Genomic DNA, 20,019 nt, shown 5'->3' with positions numbered 1-20,019 from the left:
ATACATAATTTAAATAAACAAAACTGCTATAAACTGCCTCAATCTGTGCACTAATAGTGACCGAAGTATAAAATTAAGCTTACTTGCATGGAGTGCACACTTCTGAATGAAGAGTTGCTTATTAACTCATTCCTTAGAAAACATGCTAAATATGGACATTTCCAAAGTAACTGGCCCTAAGTATGAATGCATCAATTTTAATAGATGGAAGCTACATTTACAGATTTTTTCCCCCAAGTTAGGTACTGTGACTTCATACCTCTGAAATGTCAGAAGAAAATTTGAGGGGGAAAAGAAGTATGGCTTGCAATAGGGAGGATGGGAATTTTCCTTCTCTGAATACTAGCTTGGAATATATGTTTGTTTCCATTCTTCCAGACCTCATATTTGGGTGAAAATATAATATAAAAATTAGAGATCAATATTCAATAACCCCTGAATTTACTAAACAGAAGACAGAACAGATGACAGAACTTTCAAAAGTCTTCACATGCATTCATATTCAAAACCAACAAAAGAGCAAAAAAATTGCAACATAATGTGAACTGATTCCAGTTTTGCATTTTAACAACACTCTCAGTCAACACAGTGACTGGAGAGAACAGTTATGTTAAACATGGATCAAGTTGCAAAAGAGCACAAATTGTAAAGCAACAGATGTGCTATTATCCAAAGCATCCAATTCCAACTGAGATGGTATTCCAGAGCAAACAGCTGGTTTCTGAACTCTGACTTTTGTGGAGCAATAAGATGTGTATAACTAAAAAACCTTCAGAGTAGCTGTTGTTTTAAAAAGCTCTCCAAAGTTAAGAAATAAAAATCTCAGCTGATATTTTTAGCAGGTCTATCAAATGGAAGAATGTAACAAAAACCAATAAATGAAACAGCTACGTTATTCAACATTAAATGATTTTGTGCATATCCAGTTCTTATTAATCTTTACTGTCTATATATAAAACAATGAATGTTCTGAAATAATGTTTTATAGCAGGACATATCAAAAGGTTTTCACTGAAATCCTTTATAATGCAAACCTGCTTCTCCTAAACATTATCTGTTCAATGAATATTTTTCATTGTTTTCTGTATTTTTCACTCCTTTCTGTAATGATCTATTAAGATTGGAATGCTAGCCAGTCTTTCAAAAAATAAAAGTAATTAACTCTGACACTGCTGAAGACTCAAGAAAGTGAATGGAAAACAGTGTCAACCAACTCATGTTTTAAAGTTTATGCTGCAAACTTAAGTTTTGCAACTTTTTTCCTACACACACACAAATGGAATGCTTATGCTTTATCTGAAACAGAAGTCACTTTCTTTGTTTTTCATTAAATGCTAGACTAAATGAAAAGCATATGACTTTGCTGAAGTCTTTATTGCATGAAACTGCAGCTGATCTAAGAAATGCTTTCAACTATGAGCAACTAGATTAACATATTTGAAACTGGACTCATTCCATTTTGTAGCAGAGCAAAACTGATTTATCATGTAACATTTTGCATGTAAGCCTGCATGCTAACACAACTCTTTTTACCCTACAGACAGTACATCAAAAGTCTATCCATCTTTGAAACTGCATTACTTCAATTTCTTGAAAATAAACCATAACTTTTCTCTGGCCATTTGGAATTAATGCACAGAAAACTATCTTGAACACAGATACACAAGAAGTCTTATTCAGCAAAACGGTAGGTATTGTTTTCCAATAAATGATCTTAATGTATACCACATGGTTACAAGTTACTGTAAAAATATTTTGACTGTATAATACATTATCTAGAAACTATAATCAGTGTATCTTTCTTGAATTATATACAAGCATGCTTTATGTTTAAAATATGCTTTTATTCATTTTTATTTTTCAATTCCTATTTTTTTGGAAAGCGTAGATATTTAAGACAATACAAACTATTACTTTCACTCCAGGGATGGGCTTAGCTTGGCTCCACATTTTAACTATTTCTTCACTCTGTGTAACAGATCTCAAAATATGGGGTTTCAATTACTTCTAATTAGCATGCAAAACCAGAAATTATAGGAATCTGAAATAATATCAAGTATATAAATATATATTGTTATACTATATAGTACCAAATTTTAAACAATAGAAGGATTTAAATAAAGAATACTAAGAGTTAAGTCATCATCCCCTGTTCCCTGAGCATTAGAAAACTGCTGCCAGCTACTCTTCTAGGGCTTTAAATATTGTTCTGACAGATTACTTTCCTTGCTTCCAGTTACAAGAATCATTCTCCTTGGTTCTTTCAGCAAAACTCAAGTCTGAGCTCCTGAAATGAAGACTTCACAGAAATTTTATCTCTTCTGTTTTTTTATGCCCTTGGTGAAGTTAGCACCACCTAATCAACAACACTCGACCCTATTTCATGAAACATTCCAGCAAGGTTATGAAGATGCATTATTTCAGGAAGACTATGAAGACAATCCACAGGACGGGCTAAAAAATAAGGTAGTTTACAAGTTCTGTATTCCTTTTTTCCACTCTGCCAGTGTATGAGTTAGCCCTGCATGCATGTTTCATGGCTAAATATAGCAGCCAATAAAGAGGGGGGGGGGGACGGCAGGCAAGGAGATACAAAAAAATAAGAATAAAATACATATACATTATTGTTTTATTTTGTATGATTTATTCCTTTATCCTTACCTAATCCAAATACCTGTGCTTATAGAAATATATAATATGGCCATGAGCTCAGCTTAAAATTTGCCTCAAACTATAATTATTGCTTTATTCCTAATGATATACACAATGTTATGTATCACTGCTAGGAATTATCAAGGTTCTCTTGTACACCAAGCATTCAAATTGGTCTCCTGAGAGTCATAACTGAGGGGGACCTGTTATTAATTTATTTTCTGGCCTGGGAAAGTCATGAACTAATTCCCCAACCACATATAGGAAACATATTTAATAATGAACTACTTCATGTGAGGCAAATTAAAATAAATCTATGTTAGGTGCATTATATAAATAACACACTGTTGCAATGTGATAGTTATTTATTGATACTATTGTACTGTCAGCATGCTGATTATCTCAGTTGCTTTTGAGTGAGAATAGAATAATTTACACTGAATTAACCACACAATAGTCTAATCTTAATCAACAGAACTATGTTATCTACTCATTCACAGTATACCTAGATAGAAATTTTGAATTTGTTGAGCTCATTTTGATGTTCAGTCAATACCAAGAAGAAATAATAGACTTAGAATTTATACTGTGTGGAGATTATATTCAGTTGAAACATAAAAATTAAAAACGTGTGCGTGTTTAGATTAATTCTGTCAAGGGAAAGCAGTTTAATGATTAATATATGTCAATAGATTTTGCTTTCCATTCTTTGAGAATACCTATTTGCTATCATTAACCTAAAAAAAGTTAAACACTAATAAATCACCCTCCTAGCCACCTCTGACTTGAGGGATTGCCTGAAAGTCAGTATTGACTCCTGGTGACTATCTGAATTAGTCCCTCCAGGCTTCTTAGTAAGATTTTCAGAAGTGGTTTGCTATTGTCTCCCCTCCTAGGGCTGAGAGTGTATGATTAGCCTAAGGTAACCCAGCTGACTTTATGACTAAACAAATAGACTCTTGATGTCTAGCCTGGTGCCTTAAACACTACACCAAACTGGTTCTGTTACCACTATAATACTTACTCTGACCTGTAAGAGCATATATTTTGTATTTTCACATAACGTCTGCCATGACAAACATTCCCAAAAGCCAAAATCCATTGTGGCAAACCCATAAGCTTGTTTCTTGCCTCTCCCAGCTTATCTCTAGTTCTTCTGAGAAACAGGGCTACATTTTCAAACCAAGCACTATTATGGTCACCCACCCTTTTTATTTTCTAAGGATGTTCGGTAAATTTATAGGTGAGACCAAACGCAAAAATGAAGCTAGCAACTAATCAGCAAAATAGCTTTTACATTAAATGAACAAAAATAAACTGAGCTTTCTGAATTCACCATTTTTTTTATCAGAATGCTCCTGAGAAACCCATGAGCAAAACTGGGACACAGAGAAGATTTAGTGGACTTTAATGGACAAAAGCTTTGACCAAATTCGGACAATAATGGATTGTACTTCAGACAATAGACAAAATCTGATTAGTGTATCAGTACTCACAATATATTGTTTCATCTCAAAAGAGAAATTCACTGTTGAAAAGGACATGGTGTTTTCATGGGACTTGACAACCTACAGCAAAATATTCTTTTTTTTTTTTGCTTTTCATTATAATTACATCCTCTCCATTACTCTATGATAAGCAATAGGAAAAAAATACTGAACAAACTTGAACATGTGTTTAAACACAATCATGCTGACTAGCTTTATGTCTCACTTAGGCCAATGAATTGATGGGCAGCTTGACTAAAGCTGCAGCTATGCCTGGGATAGGCAAGTCACAACTGTCTTGGATTGGATTGTTCATTTGTGGCCCGTCACTATGTGTCAATTTTAGAGAAAACCTTAGTTTTCCAAAGAGCTCAAGGCTATGAAATATCAGGAGTTTTCCTCAAATGCAACTATTAAGTATTATGTAATAGTAATAGCCATAGCACTTAGACATGTGTTTCACAGCCCTTTCTAAGCAGTTTACAGAGTTAGCATATTACCCCCATCAATCTGGGTCCTCGTTTTACCCACCTCGGAAGGATGGAAGGCTGAGTCAATCTTGAGCCAGTGAGAATTGAACTGTCAAACTGCAGGCAGCTGGCAGGCAGCAGCAATAGAACTGCATTCTAACCAGGGGTGGGCTTCAAAATTTTTAGCAAAGGGTTCTCTGCCCGGTTGCTGGGTGGGAGTGGCCCTGGTGCGCATGGCCTAGTCGGCCTCCTGAACCATGGGAGGCATTTTTGCCCTCCCTGGGCTCTGGAGGCTTTCCTTGAGCCTCCAGGATGGTGAAAACGGCCTTCCTGGGCTCCGAAGGCTCTCTGGAAGCCGGAAATGGGCCCATTTCCTCCCTTCCTGAAGGCCTGTTTTTCACCCTTCTCAAGCCTCATGACCTGCACTTACCTGCATCCAAAATGGGCCGCATGGGGACTCCTGGGAGGGGCGGTTTGGCGGGCCCATCCAGGAGTAGGATTTGGGAGTTGTCCAAACTGTGCAGAATCTTAGCTAGGGACTCTCGCAAACACCCAGCAGCCCACCCGATTCTAACAACTGCACCATCACGGTTCAATAATGGTGATAAAGGCAACAAAAGATACTTATTTTCTCCCTTCTGTCGTGTCTACAGATAACCAACTGTCAACCCCGTTTAAGGTGTTTTAATCAATGTTGGGAAAGAATGGGCTTCAGGCTGACTCTCGGGCTGCTGCAATGAAGAACACCCTAGTTACCTATGAGATAAAAACACTTTGGTTCATTCAAAATTGGACTCAACTGGACAAGACCTGTTAAAATGCATTTGGCAGTCTTGTGAAGTTAAGATGGGATGGCTTTGAGTCTATAAGTTATTGAGCATGGTGAACCCAATCATTTATTCCTCCTGGTATGTGAAAGTGTTTGGGAAGTGACTTGTGATTAGTTCAATGTGATGATGCAATCCTCCTTGAGGAAGAGGTTTTCCTGCCAGCCTTGAATAGGCCATATCGAAGAAATCATAAATGGATCCAACATTGCTGGACAAACTTTTGTCTAGACTCCAGCCTTTCCTTTTTAGTGATTGGGCTGACACTCAGAAGGTTCTGAAGGAAACAGAGTGTTTGGATTCTTTTTACTTAGATTACAGTCAGTCAAAGAATTCTGGCTGGTTGGGTGGGTGGGGCAGAAGATTCGTTTTTATTGTGACGCCCTTTGGAATTTCTTACCCCAAGATGAGATTGGCTTCCACTCTTCTGACCTTCTGTAAGAGCCTGAAGATCTGGTTCTGCCAGATGGCTGTGGCCCAATAGGGAATATCACACTGGAGGTGGTTGATTAATTCAAAGCCAATCCTACTTCTCGCCCTATCCAGCTCCGCTCTTCCCTATCTTGGAACTATGATTTTACCTTGACTGTAGTTTCATGTTATCTCTGATGATTTTAATCTTTTATGGTGTAAGCTGTCCAAAGTTGATGCAAATTGAGATGAGCAGCTTGACGAGATGGATAGGATATAAATTTAATAAATAAATAAATAAATAAATAAATAAATAAATAAATAAATAAATAAATAAATAGTAAGAAATAGCACTGATTGTGTTTGTGCATTACTACTGGGATGGAGTTCATCTGCATGTCTGAGGAGCAACCTACCTAAGTCATTTATGAAAATGTTGAAGACCGCTGAGCCCAAGACAGAATCCTGAGATATTTCACTGCATACTGAATCTCCTTCTATTTAATTTTTCAAAGTCTAATTTAAGTGATATACATACAGAGAGTAGTTCCTAACACGCTTTTAAAGATTCTTCTTTTTCTAACTTTCTAGAGTGTGATTCTCATTTTTTCCTTCCAAGTGCGTCTTACACATGTTTTAAATGCATTCCAGAATATTAGGCAACTGCATATTTTGGGGGGAGGGAATGATCTATATCTGTTGTTGTTGACCAGTAAACTGAGAGTTATTTAATAATACTACTCCTCACTATTTGAGCTTTTCCTCAAAACTCATGAGTATAATGGAATTCTCTGAGCCTGATAATGTGAATGATATTATCAAAATATTGTGGAAAAAGATCAGATGGACATTCCTTTTGCATTTTCTAAACCTTCCCTTGAGTAAAAGGGCCAAAAAATTCAGAAATGTCAAGGAAGCTCTGCCTTAATGGACTCACTGAAAAATGAATGCTAAAGTAGACATGTCCAATTTCCAAGATTCTAATCCCCTTTTCTTGGCAATAAACCTCACTACTGAGACTGTGAGAATCTAGCTTTCTTGGTTGGGATCAAAGTTATAGATTTGGCAATGACATTGTTACTAATGTATCATCAGAAATTGTAATTGGTCAAATACATATTTGTTACTTAACTAACCATATATAGGATATTAAGAAATAGTTCAATCATGAATACATCCTATACAGAGGATGTAAGAAAGTATATTTTTGCTTGTTTGAATTTACCATCACCATGCTTCAACTAAATTAAATCCCTAAATTCTTGCCTGAAAAAAATTCAAGCCTTGCATGTTTTTTTTAACTAGGAAACATTTTTCAATCCAATAAAGGAACCAAAATTAAATTAGAATTCCCAGCAATGATAATCATATCTACCATCTATTAATCCAATCAAATTTTCAAAATGATTATGTAAAACAGCAAGTTGGATCTCAAAAAAAAATCCAAGCCATCTAGATTATTTTTCACAACCAAAATTATATAGTATAAATTAAATTCTAACAAATTCTGAATTTCCAAAATTCCAATTGTTTATTCATAATATTAATGATAAATACTGACAATATATAGCAGTATAAAAATAAAAAAAAATTCTGGTAGCTAAGAATTTTTTCTTCTTCTATTACATAAACATATCTAATTCAACTAAATGCTCTTTAAAATCATGATACCAAGTTCAATCCTACTAAGTATTTTCAAATAATTGCTATAGATTAACTCTCAACTCAAAGGCTGACATCTTTTATCCTGCAGAACAGATTCCAATCTACTTGGAAACAGAAAATTGGAGATAAAGTTCATAAATTATATTTTGCACTAGAAGCACATTTGATACTGGCACAACAGCAGGTTATGGCAGCCCTTATGCAAAGGATTCTTGATAGAAGAATTGCAAGCTGAGCGCAGCACAATGCCGGCTGGAATGTTGTGGGACATATGAGATATGTTTCCATCTAGTCTGGTATCTTAACAAATTCACAGTTAAGTGGTTTCTTAGGGCCTTCACACTGCTGTGCTTTGATATCCTACCATCAGGAAGGCAAATTTCAGAAAAACCTCTGAGCAGAAAGGACTTCCTTGGGTCAGTTAGGAAGAATGTCTCATGTATTATTCAAATGGAACTTCTATAGAGAGGCATCAGCTCTTAATGTCCAATTAGGCCACTCCTACAGATATCTAAGATGAATTTTATGGAAAACTCCTTGGCAGATAAGGACACTGAAAAAAACAAAACACATGGCTAAATTTACATTTGCAACTTGCAGAAGCTGTGCTTCACTAATGATAAATAACTTTGGACTGATTACTGGTTATATTGGGGAGATTAGAATATTGTGTTAAAATATAAGAATACTGTATGGTTCTGATTTTATTGCATTTTCGTTTTTTTCTTCTTATTTTATTTTGATTGTTTGATGGATCTGTAATAAATAAATTCATTCATTCATTCTCAATGGAAAGAGTTAAGTTTACAATATAATTTTCTGCACTGTTTTCAACCATTCAGCAAAAACTTAAGATAACTATGTTTTAACTACTGTAACATGTAAAAACATCATTGCCATTATAGCTTAATATTACTATATTATCAGCTATGCTTATATAACATATATATTGCATATTATATGTTATATGTTTTATATATTTAAAAGGAAGACAATACTTTCGTCGTTTTCAGTGAAAATAAGGTACAGCTGCAAAGAGATGATGAAAAACTTGCAGAGGGAACAACAAATTATACAAGTAAGTTTTTCAACTTTATAATAAACAGAATAAAGTCTGTAGAGTTTCTCAGTCATCCAGGTCATGGTTGTCCCAAAGGCGCTTTTTCAGGAGGCAAGTGGACTTCATTTTTTCTTTGGAAAACATTTCACTTATCATCCAAGAAGCTTCTTCAGCTCTGACTAGATAGTGGGGAACGGAAGATTCATATTCCTTGCAGACAGCTGGTCATTTGCATTCCTTTGGAAGGTCGTTGAAGCACTTGAAGGCTTATCTGTGTGATCACCTGAGTAGTGCTCCTGGTTCCTGTAACCTGCAATTTTTCCTCTGGAAATCCATTCCTACTCCCACATCATTCAAAGGGTGTTTCATCCCAAATTGTATAACTAAAAGTCTGTAGAGATTCTCAGTCATCCAGGTCACGGTTGTCCCAAAGGTGCTTTTTCAGGAGGCAATCGGACTTTGTTTTTTCTTTTTTTATATGTAAAAATTTTATTTGGGTTTTCACAAAACATAATACAAGTAAAATTTCTTTTTTTGAGAATAGCATGGTCCCAGGTTATCACTTCTCCATACAGACACAAATTCAATTTCATATTCATCTTTGTGTTCTATTCCATATCTTATTACTATTTTAACATTTTCTCAATAATTTTTCCCTTCCCTTAGTTTTCTCAGTCTTACTTTTAATTATCTCATTCCTTTATAAATTCAATTATATATATCTTTTTCTAAGTTTCAATACCTTTCTAGTCATTATATTTATACTTTTGTCTGTCCTGTTTCAATTTCATATTTTCTTTCCTTTTCTCATTAAACAAAATTTTCCCCTGTAGTTACTAATTGGAGTATGACACCTTTGTATCTTTTAAATTTTATCCATTCAACTCTTATTTAAACTTCAATTTATGCCTTTACAATTATAACATTCAATATAACACATAACTTCCAGTCGAATTCTGCTTGGTACATTCTTGAAATACTCACTAAGTTCTTAAAGAGAATATATATATATAACAATAATAAATAAAATACTTATTCTATTCCAATTTAGCTCTATCATTAATGTTAGTTAAAATCTTTGACATCTTTAACATTTCTTTTCAATAGGGTATCATATTTCTAGGAACACTTATAATATTTCCATAACTTTTTCATGTTTCTTTCATATTCCTATTCACTTAATTTTTTATAACAAATGTATAATAATTAAAATGTTCTCCTCCTTTCCTAATTTCATTCTCTCATTCTCTTTATTTCATTTATTTATGAAACATTCCATTACATTACAATGAGTATTTTATCTATCATTTTAATCACACTTGTTTCATATTTTCAAAGTTCATTTCTATTTCTAATATAACAATACTATCTTATGTACCCTTGCAGAATCCCCCTTTCAATTAAATTTTCACCCATTATCTCTATGTCTTCTAAATAGGCTTATACCCTTAATCCTTGTACGTTTTCCCTGTTTCTCTATGTCCTGTTTCTATCCTTTATAATTTCTTTTCCTTTCCCTCTTCCCCCTCTTCTTCTCCCTTCCCTTTTTGACCACTTCTCTCTTTAATTCTGATTCTCTCTTCTGTAATCCTCTCTTCTCTTTCTTCCCAATGTTGTAATTACTTTTCAAACTATTCTTTTTGGGGGTTGTTTTTTCAGATCTTAAATTTTCCATTCTCTTTCCCTCCTTTCCTTTCTTTTCCCCACATAGAAATACTTGGTCATTGAAGAGGGCTTCTTCTTTGTCCTGCCCTTCTTGTTCTACAGGCATTTCTTGTTGTTTCTCATAGTTCAGGATCTCCATTTCTAAAAATTGAAATACGAAGCCAAAAGAACCTCTTCCTTCTTGTGCATCTTCTTTCTATTTTTTAAGTTACATTCTCAATTCTTCCAAGAGTGATACCATTTTAAAAACTTTTAAACAACCAATCAATTAATTTTAGTCCTTTAGATCCAATAGCGAAATATCCAAAAATCACCAAGTAATCCAAATAATCCAAAGCTGTTTCTTCTTGCTTCTTTTTTCCACTTTCTCTTCCTGGGGTTCTCTCATCTTGTTACAAAGTTTCAGTTAAAATGTATCTTTTAGGAATCTTGTTAAAGTTTCACTGTTAATTCCTTTCACTTCCAGGTGGTCTCCTCCATTTTTCCAGATCCCACCCTTTTGTTTTTTTCCTTCTTTTAAAAGTTTTTGAGAATCCAGAAATCTTTATTATCCCTTTGTCATTTTATTTTCAGCTTAAATACCTGTTAATGTCAAAGTGGATTTTTGCTGGTTTCTTACTTAAGTCTCTTAGTTGTCAATATAGGGAATAAAAGAAAAAAACCCAAATCCTTTCCCTTCCCTCTCTCATTCACCACTTCAAAGTCTTCTTTGGGAACAATGTTGTTCTTTATAATTCAAATTCCAGGGTACCTTGCATTGTTGCTTTTTCAGTTCGACCGGGTCAGCCAAAACTTTCTTTTCTTATCTTCCTTCTGCACATTCTTTTCCGGTCGAGTTCTTCTTTGAGGTGGCCATTTCTGACCACCGCTGCAACCGCCTTCGGGAAAGGGAGTAATGGCCAGCTGGGGAGGAGAGATGCGACTCTCCTCGGCCCTGCTGGCAGTCTCTCCCCTCTTCACCACCTTTACGGGGTGGCTTAGCCCCAAAACCAGCCGGCTCGGGGCACTCCAGCAGCGAGCACAGATCGAAACTGTGCATGATCGCAGATTTCAGTCTGTCGCCAAAGAAGCTCAAACCGGAAGCCCGGACTTTGTTTTTTCTTTTGAAGACATTTCACTTCTCATCACTAAGCAGGTGATGAGGACACAGATAAACCACCAAGTGCTTCAACAACCCTCTAAAAGGATGCAAATGACCAGCTGTCTGCAAAGAATATAAATCCTTCCATTCCCACTATCCTGTCAGAGCTGAAGAAGCTTCTTGGATGAGAAGCGAAACGTCTTTAAAAGAAAAAACAAGGAAGTCCAGTTGCCTCCTGAAAAAGCACCTTTGGGACAATAAACAGAATAGTTTCTGTCAGCATTAGGGTAAGAAACATTATTAAGTATGTTTGTTGTATTGTTGTATGTGTTGTAACCAAACCAACTGTTTGGTTAAGCAATTAGGCAGCAATTATGGGATATTATAGAAATTCTATCTAGGAATTCCAGCTTTTCAGTAAGCATTTTTAAAATATATATAGTACAATGACACGCTTACTGATACCGCAGAACTATGATAGGACTACCTAATACAAGCTAAAGTAGAGATCCCCTTTCCTTTTGGCAATGAAGACTTATTGAGCTCATGAAGCAGCATTTGCGACATATACAATCTGTATGTTGCTGCACTACTATGGAATTTCAGTGTTTTCAGAAAAAATCATAGGAAACTTCAGGAAGACCACCAATCAGAATGCAACCAAAATACATTGTTCCCTAAATCTTATGGGCCATAATCTACCACATTAGTCCAGTCCAGTTTGGTAAGCAAAGGCATTTTATTTATCACATCACCTGTCACTCTCCCAGGCTAGGAAAGATAACAGATTTGTCACTACAGTATAACAGACCTATATCTAAAGACAGTGAATGATGTTTTCATCAGCACAAAATGAATTTTCATTTTTTCACCATCTTGCAATTTGTACACGCAATTGCATGAAAATTTGCTGTTCAAAATTACACTAAAAGGTCCAAGAGCCCAACCCGGCTAACTTGTTCTGTCTATTGCTCATTACAACCCAAACTTAGCTAATTTGCAAAGTTAAGCAGTGAGAGCACTAGGAACAATTATTTATCTATGTTAAACTTAATATTTTAAAATAATCCTATAAGAAAACAATAGGAACTACATGATTGCCAAGAAAACTACTCGGACTGGGTATATTATAAAATGATCAGGAATTGAATGTAACTAGAGGGAATGTTTACCTTTTATTCAAAGCAATGTTTATATTTCCTCTGTATAGACTTTTTTTCTCAAAGGCTAGAGCTATCAGTAAGCACCTGTAACCAACCTGCTCCCCCTCAAAGGATGTTTGAATAACCTAGATTCTGCTGAAAATTGTGGAAGATAATTTTATTATAAACTGTTGAAACATTTATCAGGCTTCTACCTAAACTGACACAAAATTATATACTTTCAGAATTGGCTACTTGTCTACTATGTGTTTGTTTAATCCGTTCAATTTACTGTGAAGAAATGGATATTGAAAGTATCCCTGTTCTGCCAAAGGAAACAGGTTACCTTTATGCACGATTCAACAAAATCAAGAAGGTGAAAGTATCTGATTTTGCTGAAATTCGTAAGTAAACCATAAAAATAAATTTGATGATCAATCATTAGAAACACACTTTAGTTAGCATTTAGTTATCTGTATTTTTGAATCACTAAGCTATTACAGAAAGTAATAACACTTTTTTCAGAGAAAAGTAATTTTACTGGCCAAATTAATTCACAAATCAAATTAAAGTTTGTTTTATATGATGGCTTTTGAAGATTATACTTTAAAACACTCCAATCTTCTGGTGACTACATTCCTTTGGAAGTGATTGCTGGAGAGATGGTGCCAGAGGTGGTGGTATAAGAGGTCAATGGCAGTTCATGCCCCAGAGAGTAGATCCAGGATCAAATGTATCCATGATTTCTAAAATGGCGTATTTCATTTTAGAAATATATTTTCATTTTCATGTTGATTTTAAGATGGGATTGCACTTATCAGAAATCCAGATTATTTGTGTTTATGAGTAGTCCTCAGGTTATGACAGAAATTCAAACTGTATTACCATGGCTAACCAATGCATTCATAAAGCCCAATGTGATATGACCAATTTGATTAGCGATGAGAATCCATGCAGTTCTAATTGTCACTATAATCCAAAACATTTGGATCATTAAGTGGGAAGAAGTAAGGTAAAGGGTGCTGTGGTGTTGGGGAGGAGAGCTACTGCAGGCCATATGTAAGTTGGGAAAGGCAGTGGAGGCCTGGTTCAGTCAGCACAGGCTGCATACAAATCACGGAAGACCATGGAAGAAAAGGTGGGAGTGACAAACTGAAGTGACTTGTAACTTTCCCTGCTAGCTTCTCCATTGCCTTTGCTTGTGAGAAGACGGCAGGGAAGGTTGCAAATGGCGGTCCCATTACTGCACTCCCTGAAATGTCATAATTGTGAGCTGGGTATCCAAGTGTCCTGATCACAATTACATGCCTGTAGGTGTGCTGCAAGGGCCAGAACTTTGAAGACTACTCATATACCAATTTTTGAGTACCACTTTACAATTTTGAATAATTTCTGAATGAATGAACATAAGCCGAGAACTACCTGTATATGCCTTTAGAATTTAGGCAAAAGATTAAAGTTAGGATAAAAATTGCATATGGCCCACTGCCACTCCTGACTTACAAGAAGCACAAATTAAGCAAACCATGTTTCCTATGTAAATCAACATTGTTCAATTGCTGACAGCTGAAATACCTTGCTGGCCTTTCTCTTTGATTCAAAGGATTTAAAAAAAAAATCTGAGAGAAATTCATAGCCCAAAGTTTAAAAAGTCTTCTATTTCATGTGAACTAGTGCCATCACCCTAGGTACCTTTAAGAGACAGAATCAATGCTTTCCTCCTCTATGCTCCCTCTGTTTGTAAACTCAGTGGTTAACTACTGACATAATTAAGAGACAAAGAAAAATTATTGAAAAAAAGTCAAAAATATTAATTCCATGTTCCCCCAATTAAGAAAAAAGTCAGAAATGCCCTCTCCTTCCAGTCATCAAGAGTGACTACCAGGAGCCACACAATTGGAAAATAAAAATGGCAATCTAGGAATGCAAAAAAAGTGCCAGTAAAGTCTTGCTGTTTGTATCTTGGAGGAGGACATTGCCAATAGGCTTATATCAAACTGAGGGAAAGGATACAATTTTACTTCAGATCTCAAATGCTCTGTAATTTTGTTTTAAAAATATTTCTACTTTTCTTGAGAATTAATGATTTACAAATAGTTGTGGTGTTTTTACAAAGGAGGAAATTTTCAGCTCCTGTGTTGGGAAAGTCATCTACCTCTCAAGTAGAATCCAGAGAACCATCTTAATAAGATATGTAAAACTGGTTCTTTATTTAGTCACTTAGCACATTGTAGAGCATGCCTTTAAGCAGTAAACACCTGTAGAAAAGATATTTTAATTGTAATATTGTTTGCTTTTAAGCCACCCTAAGAAGAATTGATTTGACTGGGAATGCAATTCAAGAGATTGAAGACGCAGCCTTTGCAAAGCTAATTCTGCTAGAAGAACTTTCATTAGCTGATAATCGGATAGCCAAGCTTCCAGTTTTGCCTCCCAAACTAACTACACTCAACCTAAATAACAACAAAATTAAAAGCAGAGGAATTAAAGCAAATGCTTTCAAGGTAAAATAATTATTAAGTACAAGCACTACTAAATGAAGCCAGTCTGAATTATTTCAGAAGGAGATATTGCACTTAGAAAATAAGTATTATATAAAAAATATATTGGACCAATATGTTGTCATGATTACCATTCCAAGATTTAAATTTTAAACTTGCTAAATTGATTGACTTGTGCTGAAGGATCACTATGGATCACTATCTTATAGCAGTGAAGAAACTTGTCCATCCTTTTACTATATAGCTAGAGAAAACATTTGTAAGAACAAAAGCACCATCCTCTACCTGCTTGTATGGAAATAAATCCTGCTGAGTTCAATAAACATTACTTTTAAGTAAGATAATGTACTGATATACAATATTTTCATTTTACTTTAAGCCTTCAAGCAATATTGCCAAATGTATTACAGATGGAAACACTATGTAGGCATAAAGTAGATTTGCAATTTCAAAATATTATTAGCATTCTTGCATATTTATTCTTATTACAGGTACTGATTATAGTACTTAGGTCATGAGATATGACTAAACAAGTTAGATGCTGAATATCTTCCATAATCTTCTATGAGAAAAGGAACAAAAAAACTAGGTTGTTTTTTTTATTCCTAAAGTTCTGATGAGATTATTGTATCTCAAGATTCCACATCTCTTGAGACTCTAGTGGTCTTTTGTGAAATTTCAACTTATTGTTACAATTTAATATTCTTTAAATTAATTTTGAGGTGTATACTTATTAGGATTTTGTGAGTGCTGCAGATCCATGTTCTAATGGAAATCTTATTATTTTTGTGAAGTTGTCCAGCCTTTGCCAATGACAACCAAACAAATATTTTACAAGCCTTGTTTAAAGTATTTACATATTTTATTCTGACTGATTGCTATTTGTTTACATTTTAAACAGCAGTCTAAATGCAGCATCTTCACTTGCAATCGACATCTGGACTTCGTCTATTTCTCAGTTAATACTAATCCCAAATACTTTATCCTGCATTGCAGTTTAATTTGCAGTGCATAGATAGAACTATACTACCCAAATGTATTTATCCTAAATACACAATATTGTCCAGATTTTTTTTTATAAAGTAGCAATTTTCCTTAATAGGAACTTTTTACCGGTCTTTCTTAAAAATAAAAATAAAATAAGGAGGGTGATACACAGTGCCACTGCATGAACACAGTCATGTGGTCATGCTGGGGTAGTGGCTCCTATGGACTCAATGGGCCATCATTTACTATTGTTAACTCTGGGTCTTTAATATGATTCTATGTATCTGTATGATCTTAATATATTTTTGTAAATATCCCATAACTTTTTGGATTGTGTAGCAAATAAACTAAAAAAACAAATAAGTAAAGCAAATAAGAATGCTGCTGTACTATACAACCTTTAGCTATTGGCTATATTTCACTTCCAGATTCAAGCAGATTACTGTTTACCCAATTTAACTACTAAATAACATAGCATTATTTAGTAAAAAAAATTATCTTCTTCTTTTTACAGAAGCTGACAAAATTGTCCTATCTCTACTTAGCACAGAATGCACTGGAGTCTGTTCCTCCTAATTTGCCAGAAAGCCTACGTATTCTGCACCTTCAGGTTTCTCAATCTATTTTTTTTAACTGTTGCTCAAACAGTAATGGTTTACAACAAGCGTAATGCTTTAAAATACATCCCCAGTGTCTGGGGAAAATGTGCATCAATCACTTGTTAATGTGGATTTGCAATGTGCTACAATTAAAAAATGTCAAGTATGACAGCACTTAGAAAATTATTACACTGATTAAATCTAACTGATGTTAATATAAGCACGTGGTCACACATTACTGTAGTAATTACAATGAATAGATGAAGAATACTGGAGAGAGATATTCTATTTCAAATAACTTGAAAATGCCTAAAAACAGAAATCCTTAGAATTATATTTGTTTAAACTTATTTATTGCTGAACTAAGGAAGAATATTAACCCGTGTTAAGTACAATGCTAATTTGGTTTCTGAATCTTCTTAGAGAAAATGTATATGTTCTATAATATTACAGAAATATTAATAATATCTCAACAAAAGAAAAAAAATGAAATTTCAAAGAGGATGCTTGGATTTTTCAAATGCATTGCTTTGATTTACAGTTCAACAACATAACCAGCATCACAGATACAACTTTCTGCAAAGGAAACAATCAGACCCGTTATGTTCGTCAGCGCATGGATCAGATTAGAATGGAAGGCAATCCAGTCATCTTGGGAAAATATCCCAATGCTTTTATTTGCTTGAAGACTTTGCCTGTAGGCCAATACTTTTAGTTGCTAATCAAAGTGAAATACGTAAAAATTAGATAAAATTACTGTTATATCACTGTTCTAAACATGTCTTTGTATTAATAGCCTCTCACATATATTCAGAACTGTTAATGGTAACGATATATTTAGATCTTCCCTAATGTGGTGATATTGTACCTTCTGATTTAAAATGTTTGAGTGTTTTTCTACTTTTAGATAAAAGACTCAAGTATGAAACCAGGAAAAAGCATCGACTCTTTCTGAGTAATCAGATTACAAAATGAATTAAAATTGATTTTAAAATTGTTACTGTTATGAAGCTAAGAATCACAGTAAACTTAAAGGAATGCATTCTTTTAGGGGATGAGTATAATTCAGTTACAGAAGTACTGAAAATAGACTGTACAATACTTTGGATTTAAAGAGGAAAAAGTCATTCACAGCACATACTGTGTGCAAAGACATATAGGAGCTCTTGCAATGCCTTAAATCCATTTTTCTCAGGATCATGCTGTACCCCTGGAGGGTATCCATGTGTTCCTGGAAAAAAACTTAGCTCATTTAATAAGTTGCTGATAGGTGGTACATAAGCTTCCTACACAGTTCAAACTATTTTCTCCTTGAAATACAAGGGATGCACTTAATGAAAATCCAGGGAATATGGGGCAGCATAGAGCAAGCCTATGATGCTTTCTCAGTCAACATAGATACAGGTTGGATAGGAAGGGCAAGGGGTTCTTAGATAGCTGACCAAGTGCTAGAGTTTGACACAGTTGAGATTGCTGAAACGTCAGACAAGGCTATGGCTTCATGCTACTGGCAGGCACAGCTATTTATGCAAGAAAGAACCAATGTAATACAGAGGGAGATCAGCTGAAATTGCAACATAGATTATTTAAGCCAAACAGCCCTTCCCAATTCAATTTCCGATGCTGGTGAAAGAAGATAATATTAGCAATCTTTTAATCTTATTGGCAAATGTTATTCATTAGCCTGGCAAAATAACAACCACAAATGAAATTAAAAAAACTAATCATACTGTTTCAGCCTGATCTCTGCGCTGCAAACTATTGAAATAAAACTATTCAGTGTAGAAAAATGAAATGTGTTCCAGTTTAAATTTTATTATGTATTTTAAAGAAAAAGTGACCCAAGCTTATTAAAAGTGTTTATCAAAATGAAAGGGGAAAAAACTACCAATCAATTTATGCTTATAGCATGGAGGATTTTGCTTAAATGTTAGCCTGCCTGCAAGTCCATTCTGTGGATCCTTTTGTGTGCATTGGGGGTGAGTACAAAAGTTTAAAAAAGGAAAATATATACCTTAAATCCTAACCTTTAGTGAGTTTGTGAAATTTATCTCCAACCAACTAATGTGGCATAGTATTTGCAATATGAAAAAGTAACATTTTTAAAGTCTTTGTTGCATTTAAAGTATATTGACGTAACCAATATCACAATTTTGGTGTGATATCAGAATTGTAATTAATTCAGCTGAATTAATTCATAAAAGTCAGCTTAGTTGATTTCAACACAGCAATAAAACAATTTGCATGCATGTATCAGATGAAGGTGTTTTTTTTCAGAAATACCAGCAGTAAGTCTTATTTGTACTCATTCTCATTCTTTGCATATGTTTGATTAAGACAGATATTTCTGATTTAATTATTCACCAATATTGGAGACTATTTTACAGCCATGAGCCTTTGCTGTATCTATATACTTTTAGCAATTTAAAATATCATAGTTCAATTATATGGTGAATTTATATGATGTGAAACCTTTACAGAGATTTGATTGATTTTAGTCTGCACATGCTTCCTGTTGTCTAGAATTCTCCATGCCTAATAAATAATTATAAAGAAAAAAGGCTTACTGTTCTTTTGTAGATGTCTTATATATCACAGACAGTAAAATGATAAATTGCTGTAGTTTCCTTGTTTCTCCTACCCCCTACCTGCCATAACACCTGAGCGAATCAGTCTATTTGTATTCTTCCTACCATCAACAGTATTAGGCTATATTTTAATCTTCTTTCTTGCCTTCATTCAACTGAAATCACATGATTCCCCACTCTTCCTACCGTTCCTTCTATGGTGATTCTATAATCTATAGGATATTTTCATATTAATCACTCTGATATTCCAAGCAACAATTGGATGCTCTTGAGTATACTGTGGATAACCAAGAAAATTAATGAATGGATCACAGAACAATCCAGAGTTTTCACTCAAGGTACATAGGACCAGACTCATATTACCATATTTTGGGCACATTATGTAAACACCTAACTCTCTTGAGAATCTGTAACTCTGGGAAAGATGGAAGGAAGACAAGAGGGTAACGAGCAACAAGGCAAATGGACTTGATTACAGCAGCCATAGAAGCACCACTGAAAGGTTTGGAAATCTAAGTCATCCTGGAGAAGGTTTGTCTATGTGGTTCTTAAGAAATGACACCAACCTAATGACACATAATTAATCACATTTTTATTTTGGCAAAATTAAATCTGACAGAAATAGACTAGCAACAGATTTCTACACCCATTGATTTCATATTTAGGCTGCAATAATACAAATACCTTTTGCATATGATCTATTGAAAATTGAATTTATTTATTAATATAGTAACACCTCTGGTGATACAACTAAGCTGGCTTCTAATTAGCTACAGTACTGAGTCCTGTTCCAGAGTATGTTTTTGACATGTAAGGCCCTAAACAACTTGGGACCAGAATACGGCAGAAACTGCCTATACAGTCACAGAACTAATCTGTAATTA

General features: G+C 34.5%; 2 protein-coding genes across 3 annotated transcripts in view; one reads left to right on the top strand and one right to left on the bottom strand.

Annotated features, from left to right (window-relative positions):
* Nucleotides 1-20,019, bottom strand: part of CENPP (centromere protein P) — a 155,048-nt gene that overhangs the window by 118,132 nt on the left and 16,897 nt on the right. The gene's annotated exons all lie outside the window — the stretch shown is intronic.
* On the top strand, nucleotides 1,251-19,167 carry OGN (osteoglycin). The gene is made up of 7 exons (XM_026680541.2): nucleotides 1,251-1,687; nucleotides 2,237-2,466; nucleotides 8,500-8,590; nucleotides 12,706-12,864; nucleotides 14,762-14,964; nucleotides 16,463-16,558; nucleotides 17,089-19,167. Exons 2-7 carry the CDS (start codon nucleotides 2,293-2,295, stop codon nucleotides 17,260-17,262), a joined length of 897 nt encoding a protein of 298 aa, XP_026536326.1. The 5' UTR covers nucleotides 1,251-1,687; nucleotides 2,237-2,292; the 3' UTR covers nucleotides 17,263-19,167.

Source organism: Notechis scutatus, chromosome 2, assembly GCF_049901735.1.
Source record: "Notechis scutatus isolate UNSWTSFEM ecotype Mainland chromosome 2, rNotScu1.2, whole genome shotgun sequence".
Classification (NCBI taxonomy): Eukaryota; Metazoa; Chordata; class Lepidosauria; order Squamata; family Elapidae; genus Notechis; species Notechis scutatus.
Note: the sequence above shows the minus strand (reverse complement) of the source record. Positions and strands in the feature narration are given on the sequence as shown.